Raw genomic sequence first — 16,036 nt, 5'->3', positions numbered from 1 at the left:
AGTAGCTCTAGATATAGTGTAAATAACCATTTCCTTAAAGTTAAACTGGTTCCTCCTATACTCATTAGGCACTCCTCGGAAGCAGTGTTGGTTTACTTTTCTTTTTTTCCCATTGAGCTTTCAGGATGGAGTATTGCCAGGTATTTTGTTTTTATGTAGTGTTATTATTTGTCACACAACTCTAAACCGGTACCGGCTTTACAGTGAAATTCTCACCACTCTGAACACGTCTCCATCACTTGTTAAGTCTCCTACACCTTTGAACTTCCACTGCAGGGAAAGTGACGGGAAGGATGGTGCGTGCGTCGAGCCGCGCAGCGTAACTACCTGTACGTGCGAGCGGCCGCATCTTGCCTTTGATTAGGCACAGCATTTGCACCTCCTGTTCCTGTGCTGATGTTCGCGGTCCTGTTACATTTAACGTGTCCTTTAGGTCTGGATGGATGACTGAGCCCTGCGGGGACCCAAATCGCGCAAGGACGAAAACTTTCTGAGGAACCAAACACACCCAGAAGGCGACTGCTGCCCGCGGAGCAGCGGGCTGTGCTGCCTGCGGCCGCTGTACCTGGTGAGGCACCGGGCTGGGAGGCGCAGGAGGATGCACAGACATTTCCACGGCAGCGGAGAGCCCCGGTGAATTCCTTAGAGCCGGCGGCGCGGCACCGCCACCGGCGGCTCCGGATGCGCTGCAGCCCCGATCCGGGAGAGCGGCCGGGCTCCGGGGGACACGCACGCCGGGCCGGGAGCGCGGCCGGCCGGGCCCGCCCGGGAGAGCCCCGCAGGCGCGGCCGGCGGAGCAGCGGGAGGGCGCGGGGCGCCGCGTGGCACCTGGCCGCCCCCCCGCTCCCCCCGCGCCTGCCCCGGGCATCCCGCTGCTGCTGCGCTGCCGGGCGGAGAAGGGAGGGACGGAGGAAGGGTGGGGGGAAAGTTGTGCTCACTCCTCTCCTTGGAGGCGCCCCTCCCTCCCCGCGACGAGGGCGAGTTAGAGATGCTATTTGCAACAGGCTGCTGCTGCCGCGGTAGCGCGTCCCCGGGAGAGGAGCCGGAGCGACACGTGATGTGTCTCCTTATCAGGGTGCGCGGGGCAGCGCGGGGGCGGGCAGGGGGCGGGGGCGCCCGCGGAGCGCGGCGCGGCGGGGTCCCTAACCGTGCCCATCTCTCCCCTCCAGGGAGGCGCGGAGGACGGGAAGTTAGCGCGGAGTTGATGAACTTTGCACATCCACAGAAACGCCATTTTGATTCCTTTTTCCGGAACAAGTTTGCGGCTCCCTCCCGTGCGCGCTCCCCCCGGCGCGCCCCCGCGCCCCCCCGGCGGCCCATCCTCCCGGCATGTCGCGGCGCAAGCAGCCCAGCCCCAGCAAAGTCCGGCGTAAGTACCGCGGCGCTGCCCGGCCGCGGAGCTCCCTCACAAAGGGCAGGAGCGTGCCTTAACTCTGGAGGGATATCTATTTCTTTTTTTTTTTTTTTTCCTTCTTTTCTTTTTCTTAAGGGAGGGCAGGAAGAAAGATGAGGAAAAATAAACTTCTGAGAGGGGGCAGGCGCGGGCGTGAGGACGTTGCAGCGTGTCGGCTGGTCGTGCGACTTACTTAAAAAATGAAATGCTTCTTAGAGGGGGGGAAAAAAGTTTCCTTTAAAAAAAAAGGAGGAAAAAAGTTTGGCTGGCAGCGGTGGAGATGATGATGAGTTCGTGCAGCCTCCCTCTTCCCTTCCCCCGCTCCTCCCTCTCTCCTCTCCTCCCTCCGCGGCTCCTGTTTTTTTTTTCTTTTTCTTTTTTTTCCCTTCCCTGTTGCAGACTTTCTACCAACCAGCGGCACCAGCCGCGGCGTTTTGCCTTCAGGACCTGATGCTCATCCATATTAAACCGTCTGAGCTCAGGAATCCGGCCAGATCATCCCCCCCCTCCTGCTGCAAAGTTTATTTTTAACCAGCCACCGCCACAATTTGGATGGGGCTGCGAGGAAGCAACATCTTCTAGCCCGGCTCGCCCCCGTCTCCCGAGCTTGCCTTTTAACTTTTACTTCAGGCTTATTTTCCTGCCGGCGGTGGCGGCGGGTCCCGCGGCGGCCCCTGCCCGCTGTTCCCGGCTGGGAGGGCCGCGCCGGAGCTGGGAAGTTGGGATGAAGGCGCCCCTTCTCCTCAGGTAGAGCCGGCTTGCGCCGCGCATCTCTCCGCTCACTTTCCGCTCCCCCGGGAGGGCCGGACGGCCGCGCCTGCCTTTTCTCGGCACCCTGGTACCTCTCCCCTCTCTTCTGTGCCCCTCTTCCTTACTTTATTTGATTTTTTTCGCCTTTCCTCCACTTTCTCCACCCGCCTCCCCCCGTCTTCCTCCCCCCCGTCCCGGTAGGGACGTGCGTGTCCTTTCCCCTCCCGGCCTGCGCGGCGGGGGCGCGGGGGAGCCGTGCCCAGGGAGGGCGGGGGGCGCTGCCCCCCGTGGGTCCCCCCCGTCCCGCTGCCTTTGTGCGGTGCCAGGAACACATCCCTGCGCGGTGGGGCCAGCGGCGGGCAGGGACGCCTGGGCGGCGTCACCACTACAGGAAGGAGCCGGGCAGCATCCGAAGCTCAGCACAGGGGTGTCCGGGCCCTCGCCCCCTTCAGCCCCATCTTGGCGAGGGGGGGAGAAGCGGCGAGGCAGAGGTGACCCCCCCCTCCCGCAGTGGCGGTGTTTGAGGTGAAAACAAAGTTTGGGGCGGCGCGGCTGGCGCCCCCCCGGCGCGGTGCCCGGTGCGGATGAGAGCCGGCCGAGCCCCGTCTCTGGGCGACTGCGCTCCCTCCCCATCGCCGTTGCTACGGGCCGGACACCCCCGGCGGCGCCGCGGGGGCCGCGCTGAGGATGCGAGGCAGCTCCTCCTGCCCAGTTCGTACCACACGGGCTCGGCATCCCACCCGCCCCATCCGCCCGGGGTGAGGGGTCGCGGGCCGGGCCGGGCCGGGAGCGGGGCGCGCCGAGATGCTGCAACTTTTTTTTTTTTTTTCAGCAGAGGGAGGGCGGTGGATTGAACTTTGTCATGTCGCAGATAAGTTTCCTTTGGCTTCTTCTCCCTGCACTTCTCCCCCGCCTCCCTCCGCACGCACGCTTAGCTTTTTTCTCCTTTTTTTTTTCTTCTTTCGTTTTTTAATAATTTTCCCCGTTTCACTTCTCGGCTGCGATATCTTCTCCTTCTCGGCATCCTCGCGGGGTTGCGCAGAAGGAGGAGAGCGCTTCTCCTGGCTCAGCACATTTCCCTGCCCGGGCCGCTGTGCTCGGCTGCGCACCCCGCGGAGGCCCGGGCGCCTCCGTGCCCCGCCGCCCTCCCACGGCCGCGCCGCGGTGTCCGGCCCGCAGCTGATGCTCTGGTCCTGCTCGCCGAGGAGCCAGCGTCCTGCCCGGGAGCCACCGGGCTGATTGCTGCAGGGAAGGCGGGGGGCATACCAACCATTCAGTTTTAATCCCAGCTCCCTCTTTCGCCTGTTTTCTCTTGGAGATAAGATCAAGTGTATTTACTTATTTGAGAAAGTAAACATCTAGTTCAGTGTGATTTGGGGGCAGTGGTCTAAGAGAGACGGCCAATGCAGTGGATGTTTCCTGCTATTCCAACATCCAGCCCCATGGCTTGGAAAAGAAATTGCTTATTAACAACAGGAGCAGTTGCTAAATAACGCCGTGTTGTCACCCCTACAGTGCACAGTAGACAGCTGTTATGATGGCTGAAGTTTTTTCGTTGAGGTCGGTCGTTTTGACACCAGCACTGAGTTTTGTTACCGCAGTTCCTGTTTTCCACAGGGTCAGCGTGCGTGAAAGGGATGCAGTGACTCAGGGTCAGGCCAGCCATATTTGTTTTAGGTTTTAATTTTCTCTTTGAAGACTTAAGAGTATATAGTCTTTTCTTGGTGGGCCTGCATAATGCCGATTAGCCTTAACCGGAGTTGGGTACATCCAGAAAAGAATAGACCCTTTTGTTTGTTAGAATCCCAGGAGCAGCATGAATCCATCATCCAATCAATCAGAGTACCAGGGCTTTCCCTCACCTGCCGGCAGGGACGCATCCCAGCCTCTCATGCTGCAGGGCAGCTGTTCCCGACGGAGTGTGGCCTCTTTTGCTCTCTCACCTTCCTCCTCTTGGCATCTGTATTTGGAACTGAATTCATATTGTGTAGTTGGAAAAATATCATCCTTTAAGTCCAATCGAGTAAACTTTTATTCTCCTTTCATTTCACAGACAGCTTCTAGTTGTCAAATTTTTGTTTGCTCATCAGAACTGACTATTTATGTAGCCACTCTTATACATTTCTTTTGAGAACTAACAATGCTAAAGAAGATATATATATATATATATATTTGGCTTATATAGCAGAGTGTTGACTATTTTTCTGGTGTTTGGGGGTTTTTTGTTGGTTTTTTTCCCCATCTGGACCTGGGTGTTTGAAGCTTCACTTGAAGATTTCAGTGTAATGAAGCATCTTATTCTGACTTAGCTCACCCAGGTTGTGATCCCATTCTTAACTCTTTACAGTATTCAGTGACCCTCTGACAAAATGGCTTTTCTTTTTGATTAAGGATTGGGAAGTAACTTCAGGTTTCAAAATTGTGAAAACTGAATCTCTTCATTACCTGTCAGTAGTATGTGTGATCTCTTTTGGTACCAAAGATAAGTGCAGTGTTTCCCAAAGTGTACAAACACTGACCTATGTAGTGCTTTTCTCACTCCTTAAGGATATTATCACTTTGCCTATGTTGAAGTAACACTACAGTCATAACAGTAGCTTGACTTTAGTCTGTGAAACTTTCTTCTTAAACAGAAATAGTTTGAATTGCTCTCAGTTGGATTGGATTTCTCATTTAAATAAAAACTGGTGATGCACTTACACTGTATAGATTAAAAACATATAGATAAATCCCTTTGGTTATATTCATTATCCCTTGTAAAAGTAGGTGGTGCTTAGAAGGTCATAGGATAAGTGTTGCTAAGCAGCTAAACAGAAGGATGCTAAAATTAACCTGAGTGTTTTTGAAAAGGATTCACTTTTTAAGTTGCAATAATTTTTAATTGACTTAAAATACGCCTTTTGCTAGTAAGACATAAAAAAAAAGATACCTATATGCATAAGTAAAGCTTTCCAGGGGACTGTGTCAAATGTTCAAATTATCTACATACAGGAGTAATTCTACCCTCCCCCAGTACACTGAAATTTTACTAACATCGGGCCCTTGATCTGTGCCCTTTGCAAATGTCCCTCCAGAGTTATCTGTTGCTCCAGGAGCATCTGATGTATGTTGGATAGCAGCCTGTAGGGACAGTCTTGGGAAAAAAGAAACTGCAGAAGTTCCCCAGGAACAGGCAGAAAACAAGTAAATCCTGTTAGTCTGAAATCTATGCATGTGTGGAAAAAGCCCCTTTTAACTTTTTGATGAATGATGCCTAAGTTTGGAAATCTCTGTTTTAGGTGTACACTCTTAAAACATGTGAAATCATGTCTTCCTCTTTCAGCACGATAAAGGTTGTTTTGAAATGAGTGTATTATTGGACTGTGTTACTAGACCAGTTTGCGACTGCTGCCTTGTTGATGTGGTAGCTTCTTTCTTGGGAGATAATTGTCTGTAGAGGAGGATGGTAGTGCTGCTTTCTCTTCTCCTGAAGGTAGTGAGAATGCTTCTTGCTCTCTGTCTTCTATCTCCTTTCTGAATTCAAGCAAGATGGACAGTCATAGGGTTACAGCTTTAAAATATGCCTTTTCAACAGCATACTACAACTTGGAAAAGGGCCAGAAACTGCTTCATGTTCTTTTGAGAGCAGCTTTATCATGGATGGTGTGCTCAGGTACCCTGCAGCTTTGCTGGAAAGTCTTTTATGGAGCAGATGTAAACTTTGAGGGTGAGAAGGAATTGCCTTCTGAGACAATGCAACAGCTTTTTTTTCTTGCTTTGGGGTGGGAGATTTGACTAGTTGTTGCTCAGCAGTTAAAGCAGATTTTCATTGGGGAGGCATATGAGGAATCCTTTCTCTGTGTGCATTGTTTTATTTTGTTTGCTTGTTTGTTGCTTTTCTTTTTAATGTCCTACATAAACCAGCACCTGTGGGAGCTGTGGTTTCCCCCTCTCCCCCACGCACATTTAGAAGAATCTTTACAGGCAGTGATTTCAAAGGCAGGACTTGGGTATTTCTGGGAATGTCACTCTCTGGTGATACACTGAAAAGTTATGGTATTTGTGTGGAGCCAGGATGGGCTTGAAACTGGCAGAGCTTTGCCAGGCCAGGTTTGGTTATCAGCGTTTGATTACAAATGAACATAGGTGAGGTTGGCTGAGGTGGGAAGTGCTGGCTGTGTTCTGGGGTACTTCTGAACAGGAATTTCAGGAGCATTGACTCTTTGTTCTTCTTTGGTGCAAGAAATCTGATGATGGCTTATCTTTGATGTCTGTCAGTGATGTTTTTCCCACCTGAAGGTGTTCCCTCCACCTCACCCTGTACCACTCTGTTTTGAATAGCAACATTTGAGGGCCAGTGACTTAAAAGAGTACAAACTTCTGAGCCAGCAGTACCACAGCATCTCACGCTCCTTCCTGCAGCATTTTACTTGGAGCAGGGTGACAGAACTTATTTGGAGCTTGTGCTAATGCTTTATTATGAAATGTTGAAAGTAGTAATAATTGCCAGCTGGGGCATATGCTCTGGGCTCCTGTTGGGCGGCTCGTTCATGTTGTGGTGGAAAAGGGTCAGAACAAGGAAAAGGGCCTGGACAAAAGGGAGAAGAGTCAGTGGGGTACTCGGCTTGTGGCTGTGCTGGTATGAAACCTGTTAGAGCAGCCTCCTGCAGGCAGAGAGGAATCGTCCTGATGTCACTGAGCAACGCCTGGACCTGTGCTTCCTTTAGAAACAACACAGGCCTTCAAGTGTATCCTGCTCTTTTTTTTTTTTTTTCCCCTAATAATAACATTTCAGCCTTCAGGTTGGCCAGCCTAGCAATCAATAAAGGTGGTTGCCTTTGACTAGGTGCTTTACAAAAATACATAGTTGATGGGTGGTGACTGTTTATTCAGAATGATTCAACTAAGTAAGGCTAAGGGAATCTGAATACCTCTTTAAAGATGCAGAGAGAGGCAGCTGTTTCAACAGCAGGATTCATCTGCGGAGTCCCAGCCATCCACAGAGGTGTTACAGCAAGGGAAAAGAAAAGCTGTCAAAATCCCCCAGGGCATTGTTAGGCTTCTGAGCTAAAACAGGTATTCCAAGGACCATTAGAGAAGGAGGCCTTTCAGGCCTTGATGACCTCTCCTGTCTCCTTTGCAGTTTTCATGTAGAAGCATGTGGAATGCAACTTTAAAATTCGTTTTCCTGCATCTAGCCTTCCTGAGTAAAATATTTTTTGTTTAATCTTATTTAGTTATATAATCTCAGGATTTTGAGAGATTCTTTTCCTTTTGGAGAAGACATCCCTACATCCTGCTGTCTGAAATTTCTTTGAAGATCCATTTGCACAAGGGATGTTATTTGTGTAAGGCTCTGAAAAAGTGTGGGAAAGGTGCTTGCATGCAATGGCCAAGTGACTTCCCAGTGTCAGCTTTGAAAAATGAAATTTATACTTCCAAGTCACTCTGGATAAAAAATGTGTTAAGCTTCTTGGAAATGTTCTGTGCTGATGTGCCTAAGTGACTTGTTAATTTGGTTCTAAAAGAGAAAGATATTTTCTGATTAATAGTGGAATTTCCAGCTTCTCATACACGTAGAACTTCTCCACTTAGCATCTCTTGGTAGATACTTTAACAGGTGTTAGCATGTGCTTTCCTGAAACAGCACAAATGTACCCGTAGGTGTTTTAGGAATGGGGGCTTGCATCATCTGTCTTTGAAAATGGAGGATGGTCAGCAGTTGGCAAACTTTTTTTAGTTAATTTAGGTATGTGCTTCCTGTCTGAGGATGAGAGAAGCAAAATGTTCATGTTGAAGTGTAGCTGGCCTTTGCTTTTATTGTGTGTGATTAGCTGGCTTTAACTGGAGCCCTTGTTAGTCCTGTTTCATACAGCAGGTGATGTCAGTGTTCAGGTGTATCGGTACCTGGGAGTGCTTTGTTCAGAGCTCTTGCATCACAGCAATAAATTCCACTGCTGTGTTCAGGCTGGACTCCTTCACACTGGTAACATCAGGGCTTGGACAAGAGAGAGCTGCTTTGGATTTTGCACCAATACGCAGCACTACTTCCTTGTTAATTTGGACCACTCACAGTTTTGGGTAGGGGAAAGACCCTAGTTTAAGTTCCTCTTTTTGTTACACAAACTGTATTTTCTTCATTACATTAAGTTCATCACATCTGCTCTTTGTGTTTTGAGAACATGAGAAGCAACCGGGTCATGAATACCTGTGTGCTGTTCCTCACCCAAGTGTGCATTTTTTTTCTGATGTCGATGCAGTTGCCAGTGTATTGCGGAAACACGCAAGGTGTCTGTGGCGTCTTGTGCATGTGCTTACCTGCTTCATCCCCTCCTTCTTCCCAAAAGCATTAAGGTATCCTGAAATGGTCTTCAGCTGGCTAACTTGCAGCACAGCTCACGTACTTAGCTGTGTGTACATCCTTGTGCTTTTGGGTGGGAGGGAGGAGGGCTGCAGAAGGAGGCTTGCTTTCTAAGCAAGACAGTGAAGGTTCAGGAAGTGGAAGCACGCACCAGAGAAGCCAGCTGTAGAAGAGCTGTAGCTGGATTACTAAGGGATTCCATTTGTGAGATTTGACTGTATTTTCCAGGGGAAGAACTGTGAGTACAGTGACAAGTGCTTCTCTACAGAGGTGTAACTTATGTCTTGTATTTAGTTGTTGTGTATATTTCTTCTGGTCTGTTCTTCCAACCACTGCATCATTTGTTTTTCTACCTTATCAGATGGCCCAGCCAGGTGTTGCTAAGTACATCCTACTATATTTCCAAGTAAATTGCAAGACTGTAGGCATTGGCAACTTCTGGAAGAAGTCTTGGAGCAACTTGCTAGGCTTTACAGTAGATAGATGTCTTTTCTGCTTGGTAAGATCTCATGTCACTCTCTGGACTGTCAGGAGCCTGACTGTCCATGTTGTAAAAGGTCAAAGAGAGCTGTATCACAGTGCCCCCGTTTCCCTGGTGTAAACTTGCTTTATTGTTGGAAACTGATTTGTTCAAAAAGTGAAGATTTTTTTTCATATCAGTGTTGCCTACACTTTGTGGGAGAAGTATTCTCCATCCTCTGTCTCTTTCCTCCCTTTTGCAAAACGGCAGTGTCTTTTTGCTGAGCATGCAGTGAGTCCTGTGTTCAGCCAAAGCAGGGGGTGAATTTCTAGGGGTGAGGGAAATGATCCGCGCCTCAGAGTGGATGCCGGTTACCTTGGGAGGAAGCCATGCAGATTATAAACTCTGCAGGAAGGATCTGGTGGATTCTGTAAACTCTGTGGCCTCAGTAACTGCAGTTTCAAGCAGTTCCCAATCTCTACTTGCAAAGTTTTTGGAACTTGTAAGCTCTTTAAATCTAGTGACTGAGGATTTTCCATGCTTCCCTTTTCCCTTGAGGGGGAAAAAAAAAGTTAGAAATAAATAGTAAGGTTACTCATTTTAAATGCTCAAAAGCCAACAAATGAAAGTTGAAGTGTCCACAGAGCAAGTAAGTAGATAAGGTGAACACAGATCATGCCCCGTTACAGTTGCTGTTGCATGTTTAAAAAAATCAATAGATACGTAAATAGTAAGTAGAAGTGGAAAACCTGTCTTCATTTGAATCAGCAGCAAAATTCTTTCAGGCTTCTCTGGACTAAGGTTTTATGTGGGGTATATACAACTGAAAGCTCTTGAGAATTCATAGCATGAAATATGCCAGGAAACTTTAAAAAACTGAAATACTAATAGTGTCTTTGTATTTTTTTGGTGTTTGAAATTCCTACAGGTGTAGTTACAAAGTCAGTGCATCTGTTTTAGGAGCTTGTTTGATAAACAGCAAATGGAATTTGCAGTATTATAGTCTGTTTTGACTAAATTCTTCCATCCAGGTTTTGGGCGTCATTGCAACTCTGGCCACTGCTGTGTCCTTTTTTTAAATCCTAGAGGTTGTGCTTTTACTTTCTTGAGTGTATTCAGTCCAGTGAGTAGGAGTAGGACTTGTCCTTCGCAGACCTGTGCTTCTCTGCAGGAAAAGGGGAATGTAGAGAATTCTCCCCGAGGATGGATTTGGGACAGAGATGGCCCCTGTGTGTTTGGGGCCAGAGTTTTTATTTGCACCATTGCGTAACTGAGTCTCCATAGAAAGAGATGTGGGTTAGTGGCTTTGCAACGCCACATAGGCCACAGGCTTGCACGTGGCCATGGTCTGCCCCGAGCCGACGTGTGCTAGCACTGCATTGTGGATGTACTGATGCCTCCCTGGGGTTGTCCTGGAGATTCAGGACAGAAGGATCTGCTGTTGCCTGACTTTCGACCTCGTGCATTGGCAGCCTCTCCTGCGCTTGCACGGCCTGAATCGACTGACTTGCAGTAAATGTTTCCGTTTGTGTGCTCACTGTCTTTTCAAAACGATTGCTAAAAAGTATTTGGGCCAAAAATAATCTACACTGGACAAGAAGATGCCAGCAGCATGTGCAAATTGCATGCTGGAGTTACTGTCCCAGCTACTAATTCAAACAGAGCTGCACAGATGTGGATTAGGAAAGTCCAGACTGCTGATTTTAAAATTTCCAGTATTTCTGGTAATGGGTGTTTATGTGAGCTGCCTAGTCCAAAGACCCAGGAAATGAACTGGTGGTGGTCTTTGTTTAATGCCTGGTATACAGATGCCAAGTGTTATGCTTTGATTTCCTACTCTGTAAACTCTTCGGGGCAGGGATCAGCATTCAATTACTGAGTTTTGAAAAGCCACCTAACACACTGTGGAACCGACCTGCACAGCACTACCTCAGTATAAATGTTTAATTATAACTATCTTCTTACCCCATAGTGGAGCCTTCCAGATACCAAGGTAGAGGCATGCTGGGAACCTGCACTGCTCCTGCTGAGGTCTCTCCTTATAAATAGACAGCTTTGGTTGCAAAGCAGCATTTGGGCAGCTCCCATAAATGCCTGCTTTGCACGTGAGGGACAGATTATTTATTGATTTCTTTTCTAGGCAGTATAGGTGCAAGTATATACAATTGTTCAGGAGTCTGCCTCTGGTTGTTTGGTTTAGAAGCAAATACGTTCCTAGATTTAATATGTGTTCTAAACCACCAGTCAAATCACATCCTTCTCTCTCCTTTTTGCTTTAGGTCTGAATGTAAAAGGGACAAATATCAGGGTTCTGAAATTAGGAAATTAGAAGGAGAAACTGGGAATAGAAAGATGTCACCCCCTTAGTATGTCACCTTCCCAAGACTGAAATGAAGAGCAGTTGCTGGCTCTTACCATTCACAAAGTAATTTAATTTTATTGCCTTGAATGACTTCTGTTGTAGTTTTAAACTGAATTCTTAAATCATCCCAAAAGTGATGTATGTATCATTCGTTATGTTTATACAGCATAAAAGCATATGGAGTAATGGAAACATCTATAAATTAGACCTCCAGAGAAGACTCCCATTTTAATCAGGTTACTTACTTGGATTAATCCAACCCAAATTTAAAACACATGGGCTCATGCACTTAACTAGTTGCACTTTCAGCACTCCAGGGGTCTGTCTGGGAGTTTATGGGTGCATTGCTGTAGTCTGTTCCAGCCAGCTTTGCAGAAGCAGTTTGGTGTTACTAAGGTTGGAATAAGCTGATGTCAGATTTTTGTCCACAGTGCATAGCAAGTAGAGGTCAAACACTTGTACAGCCGGTGATACTATGACTTGTTAAGAATGTACGCAGCAGGTCGCTTTTCAAAACATCTTTTGAAAAGCAGCCTGTGAGAGCAGTGCCATGTAGGAGAGACACGCATCTTCTCTGGCATCAGCAAATGGATGCATCCTATCACATTGGACTGCTGAGCATGTTTAGTCATGTTACTGTAATAAGCTCTGGGAACAGGAATGGGTTCTGCCCTGTTGTGCTTCGGGAAGATTTGAATGAATTTGACTGGTTTGTTCCAGGGAAACTTGTGTTTCTATGTGCTGCTTTTATGCTCAGTACAGAGAAGTAAGGAATTGAGTTTTGTTTTGTGGCTGAAGGAGTGTTTCTTTGCATTACAGGATTTTTAACATTACAGTACCTAAATTCTTATTCTTTAGAAGAGATAAAACTAAAATCATGACTCCCAGAATCATCAGTGTTTCTGGTGCCCAGATAAACTTGAGTATTAGGGACCTTTCTTGTGCTTCCAGCCATAGCCCTCAGACATCTCTATTTTTCCTGCCCTGGTGAATCATCCTCCAACATAGACACAAGTAAATTTTAAACATGCCTTGGTGGGGGTTACCATCTTCATCCTTATTTTTTTTGTCTTATCCTGATAGCTCTCAAGGTATTTTCTGAATTTGCTGGGGGGGTTGTGTGTGTGCATATGTCAGCAGCAAGTCTAGATAAAATTCTACTTAAGCAGGTTGTTCCTTTAAAGTCAAAATACTGGCATGGGCAAAAGTTAGGGGAAGTGCCTTGGGATTGGGGCCTGCCTTAAACTTTAAGAAAAAGTATTGGTGACACAAGCTAGAATCTTTAACCTGTGTGAGCCACATCTCCAAACTCACCTCACCAACTTCCGAGCTTCTTCAGGAGGCATTGCTTAGCTCAAGGAATTGCCACAGCTCTTGCAGCCTGAGAAGAGTCAGTTTTGAAGGGAAGTGGCCAGAAATGTGGCTGTGAACCCAAACTTCTTCAATACACACGGTGTGTGCAAGAGTTAAATGAAAGTACTCCAGCAGCTCATGTGCTCTCTGTGTGCGCATACTTTCCTAATCTTGACATGGGGTCTGAGCTGCAGGCTCTGAGGGTGTATGTGAAGTTGGCTTGGCTGTCACCTTTTCACTCCCCGGATCTGGCTGTGGCTCAGCACAGGGACGCACCCCGCTGCTGGGATTGCTGGCTGCAGAGAGCCAGCTGCCCAAAACCTGCCTGTGTGGGACAGGCTAGGCTGAGAGGTACCCTGGCACACCTCTCCTGCCCCCGTGGGGAGCAGCAGAGGGAAGAAAAAGTGCTCCTCTGGCCCCCCTTTTCTGCACCTGGAAGATCTCTTGCACCCGTCTTGTGTACTTGGGTCAACCTGGATGAGCTTTCTGCTCCTCTGCTATCATCATTTGGCTGGAGAATTGCTGCCTCCATGGATGGGTCTGCTTTAAAAGGGGAACAGCTGTAGAGAGTGGTGTCCATGCTGGTGGGCGGTCCCTGCACATGGGAAGAGGAAAGGCAGAGCACGTGTTTTTCTCCTCTAGGTGACAAAGTCCTAAGGGCAATTTGGTGTTTGGCTCTCCGGGAAGAGAAGCTGCAGTTCTTTGAATCCACAGCACGCTGTCAAAAATCACTGAGCTTTTCTGACCATAGGCTGGAAATGAAAGCTGCCAGTCTTTTTTTCCACTTGAGTTTCTTCAGAGGGGCTGCCAGTGGCCACCTTGCCCCACCCTGCAGACGTGTGGGCGGGAGTGGGGGTAGCTGGCAGGAGAGAACATCACCAAAAAGGCAGAGTGATTTGGCTCGTGGCCACACACAGGAGCAGGAACAGCTGCCTAGATGGCCCCCAGAGCCTCACTGATGTCAGCATAACCAGCGCTCTTTAAAATGCAGCACCGTGTGTGGGGGGTGACAGGGAGCAAGGCTGGGAGCAGCTTGAGGGGGTTAAGCAGTACATAAAACCACTTCCACAGTTCTTTTTTTCTCCCTCCCTCTTCTAAACAGACCTCTACTTTCTATAGGAATGGGAAGGGTTTGGGTGAGTGAGAGTTACGAGAAATTCATAACATTAAAACAAGTTACCAAAAGCAAAGAACAGAAGGAATATGCATTGTAAAATTTGCATGTGGCTGCAGTGTGTCTGTTTGCTTGGGTTTTTTCCTTTTAAGAGAAGTGTGGCTAGGAACAGTTCGTCACTGTTGGATAAATCTGTCAGTGCTGTTCCCTCCTTTGTCCCCTGTGTTGTCTCTGAGAACCTCTCACACTGTGACAGATCATACTGTCAAAGATCATACTGTGTTTGAAAAGTATCTGGCTTGCCTTGGGATGCTGTATGAAATACGGCAGGATGTGGCATCCTGCAGGGAGCATGTCATGTGCGCTTGCTTGGCCTCCTGCGCGTGCTTGAGCAGAGGAAGGGAAAGCACATCAGAAGAGCACAGTTGTTCACAGCTTCCTTCCACTCCCCTTGCTTGTTCCAGAGAGGCAGCACTCCATGAGTGGAGTCAGAGAGGTGTCACCAATGAGGTTTACCAAAGCTGCCTTTCCTGGTGTGCTGATAACCAGGTTCCCTGATGGAGATCACTCTGCACTATTAAGGAAGGGGGGAGGGGCTCTCTTGTGACTTCCCTGATGTGGGATGAACAGTGCAAAATTACCCGTGTCATAGGTACTGAACTGGATGGATGCGAGTTCCTCTCAGGCCAAAGATGGCTTTTTCCAGTTTAGTATCTAACACAGCAGTTTCCAGAAGTCATAAGAGAATCTGACGTGTAGCTGGAAGTGCTGAGGGAAGAGGATACCAGCTTTTCCAGAACTGTGCAGCTCAGTCACAGAACGAGGTTGGACTGGACATGAAACTGGATTCCACAGTGACGTGGTGATTGCAGCCTCTGCCGGCTTTGCTTCTTCCCGCAGCTGGGGAGTTGATTCTCCCAGTAGGCCTGTGCCAGCATAGTCCTGCTGCTAGTCTTGTGGTGTTATCCCAACACAGAAGTCGTGCTTTGAATGGCTTGCAAAGTGGTAAGCAGCACGTAAATCTAGGCGACAGGGGTGAGCCAGCCTACCCGGGCTTCTTGCAAAGCTGAATTTGCAAAATGCTGTCTCCATCAAGGGCGATGTAATAATAAGTTGCAGAGATTCCGTCTTGAAAAACAAACAGTGAAACATGGGCGTTGGGGGAGGAGGATGTTGTGCTCTTTTATAGGGCTCTTGCTTTTTGTTAACTCAGGTTAACTTTATCAGCTGGATTAACTTTTCTGTATCATTCCAGAATTATTGTAGTAATTAGGAAAAATGACATAGGGTCATGGACTCATACGTGGCCGAGTAAGCATCCAGTCACATTCTTTTCAACTGGGACAGTAGCATGAAGAATTTCTTTACTGAAGGTCACACAGGGAGACAGTAAGAGATGCAGAAAAAGAGCCCAAATGCTGTGAATCCAGTCCTGTGTCTCCACCATTAGATCATGCTTCCTGTCTAGGCAGATGAACCCACATAAAAACCTCGGTTCACAAACAGATGACATTCAAGTACTACCAGCATTGTAAAATATGGCTAGGACTAATATATTTGCTCTGACTTTCATCTTGAGTGCCTAGTGGAACACCTGTAAGTATTTACATTTTAACATGAGCTTTTGTGCTTGTGAAAGCAGACAGTTTGACAGCAATGACCTCTCACACAAAAGCCTGAATAAGTGATGAACTTCCAACAAATCCATGACCTGAACTCTGCTGGATGCATATTGAAGGCGACAAGTTAATATGGTCTGTGGCAGTACCGGCAAGTGGCCTGGCTCTGTGCTGGGCTCTTCTGGTGGAGGTGGTCCACAAATGAGCCACTAACGACTGTCCCTATCCAAAGGCCTAGAACTAAGCATGCCTGTGTTCACTGCCTGGGTGAGAACCTCAGGCAGATGTTTTGATGCAGAAAAAGTTTAATTTTTTTTCCAAAGGTTTCTTGTCCTGTTGGTATACTCTGACCCTGGATGAAGGACTTGGTTTATGTTGCAGAGGAGGCAGAAGGGTGAATGTGTCTCCTCCCAAGCGGAGCACTTCAGACTTTGCTGTTTGAATTGAATTGAGCGGTAGGTAGTTAAAACTTCAATTATGGGCATCTCTGGAGTTGTACGTGTCTCTACTGCAAGCACAGTAACCACGGGCAGTCAGACAGGGATGACAACCCTGGTACAGTAACCTCTGAAATCACCCTGACCTGAATCACGTTGAAGCTGTGGCTCTGGTGACATTTCCTCAGGACTGCCCTGTCCTGGAATG

The 16,036-nt window shown here is 48.0% G+C and overlaps 1 protein-coding gene across 6 annotated transcripts in view; it reads left to right on the top strand.

The window, feature by feature from the left end:
* The first annotated feature begins 445 nt into the window (after positions 1–445).
* The window catches only part of RREB1 (ras responsive element binding protein 1), a 121,342-nt gene continuing 105,751 nt past the window's right edge, over positions 446–16,036 (top strand). For 3 of the 6 annotated variants that reach the window (XM_030943079.1, XM_030943081.1, XM_030943084.1), the window contains exons 1-2: positions 934–1,075; positions 1,170–1,369. In XM_030943079.1, the coding sequence (XP_030798939.1) occupies positions 1,330–1,369 (40 nt within the window). In that variant the 5' untranslated portion in view covers positions 934–1,075; positions 1,170–1,329. Of the gene's footprint in view, positions 569–933; positions 1,076–1,169; positions 1,370–1,522; positions 2,141–16,036 lie in introns of those variants that run through there. The other 3 variants (XM_030943080.1, XM_030943083.1, XM_030943082.1) reach the window with 3 other exon arrangements.

Source organism: Camarhynchus parvulus, chromosome 2 (genome assembly GCF_901933205.1).
Source record: "Camarhynchus parvulus chromosome 2, STF_HiC, whole genome shotgun sequence".
In the NCBI taxonomy this organism is placed as follows: Eukaryota; Metazoa; Chordata; class Aves; order Passeriformes; family Thraupidae; genus Camarhynchus; species Camarhynchus parvulus.
Note: the sequence above shows the minus strand (reverse complement) of the source record. Positions and strands in the feature narration are given on the sequence as shown.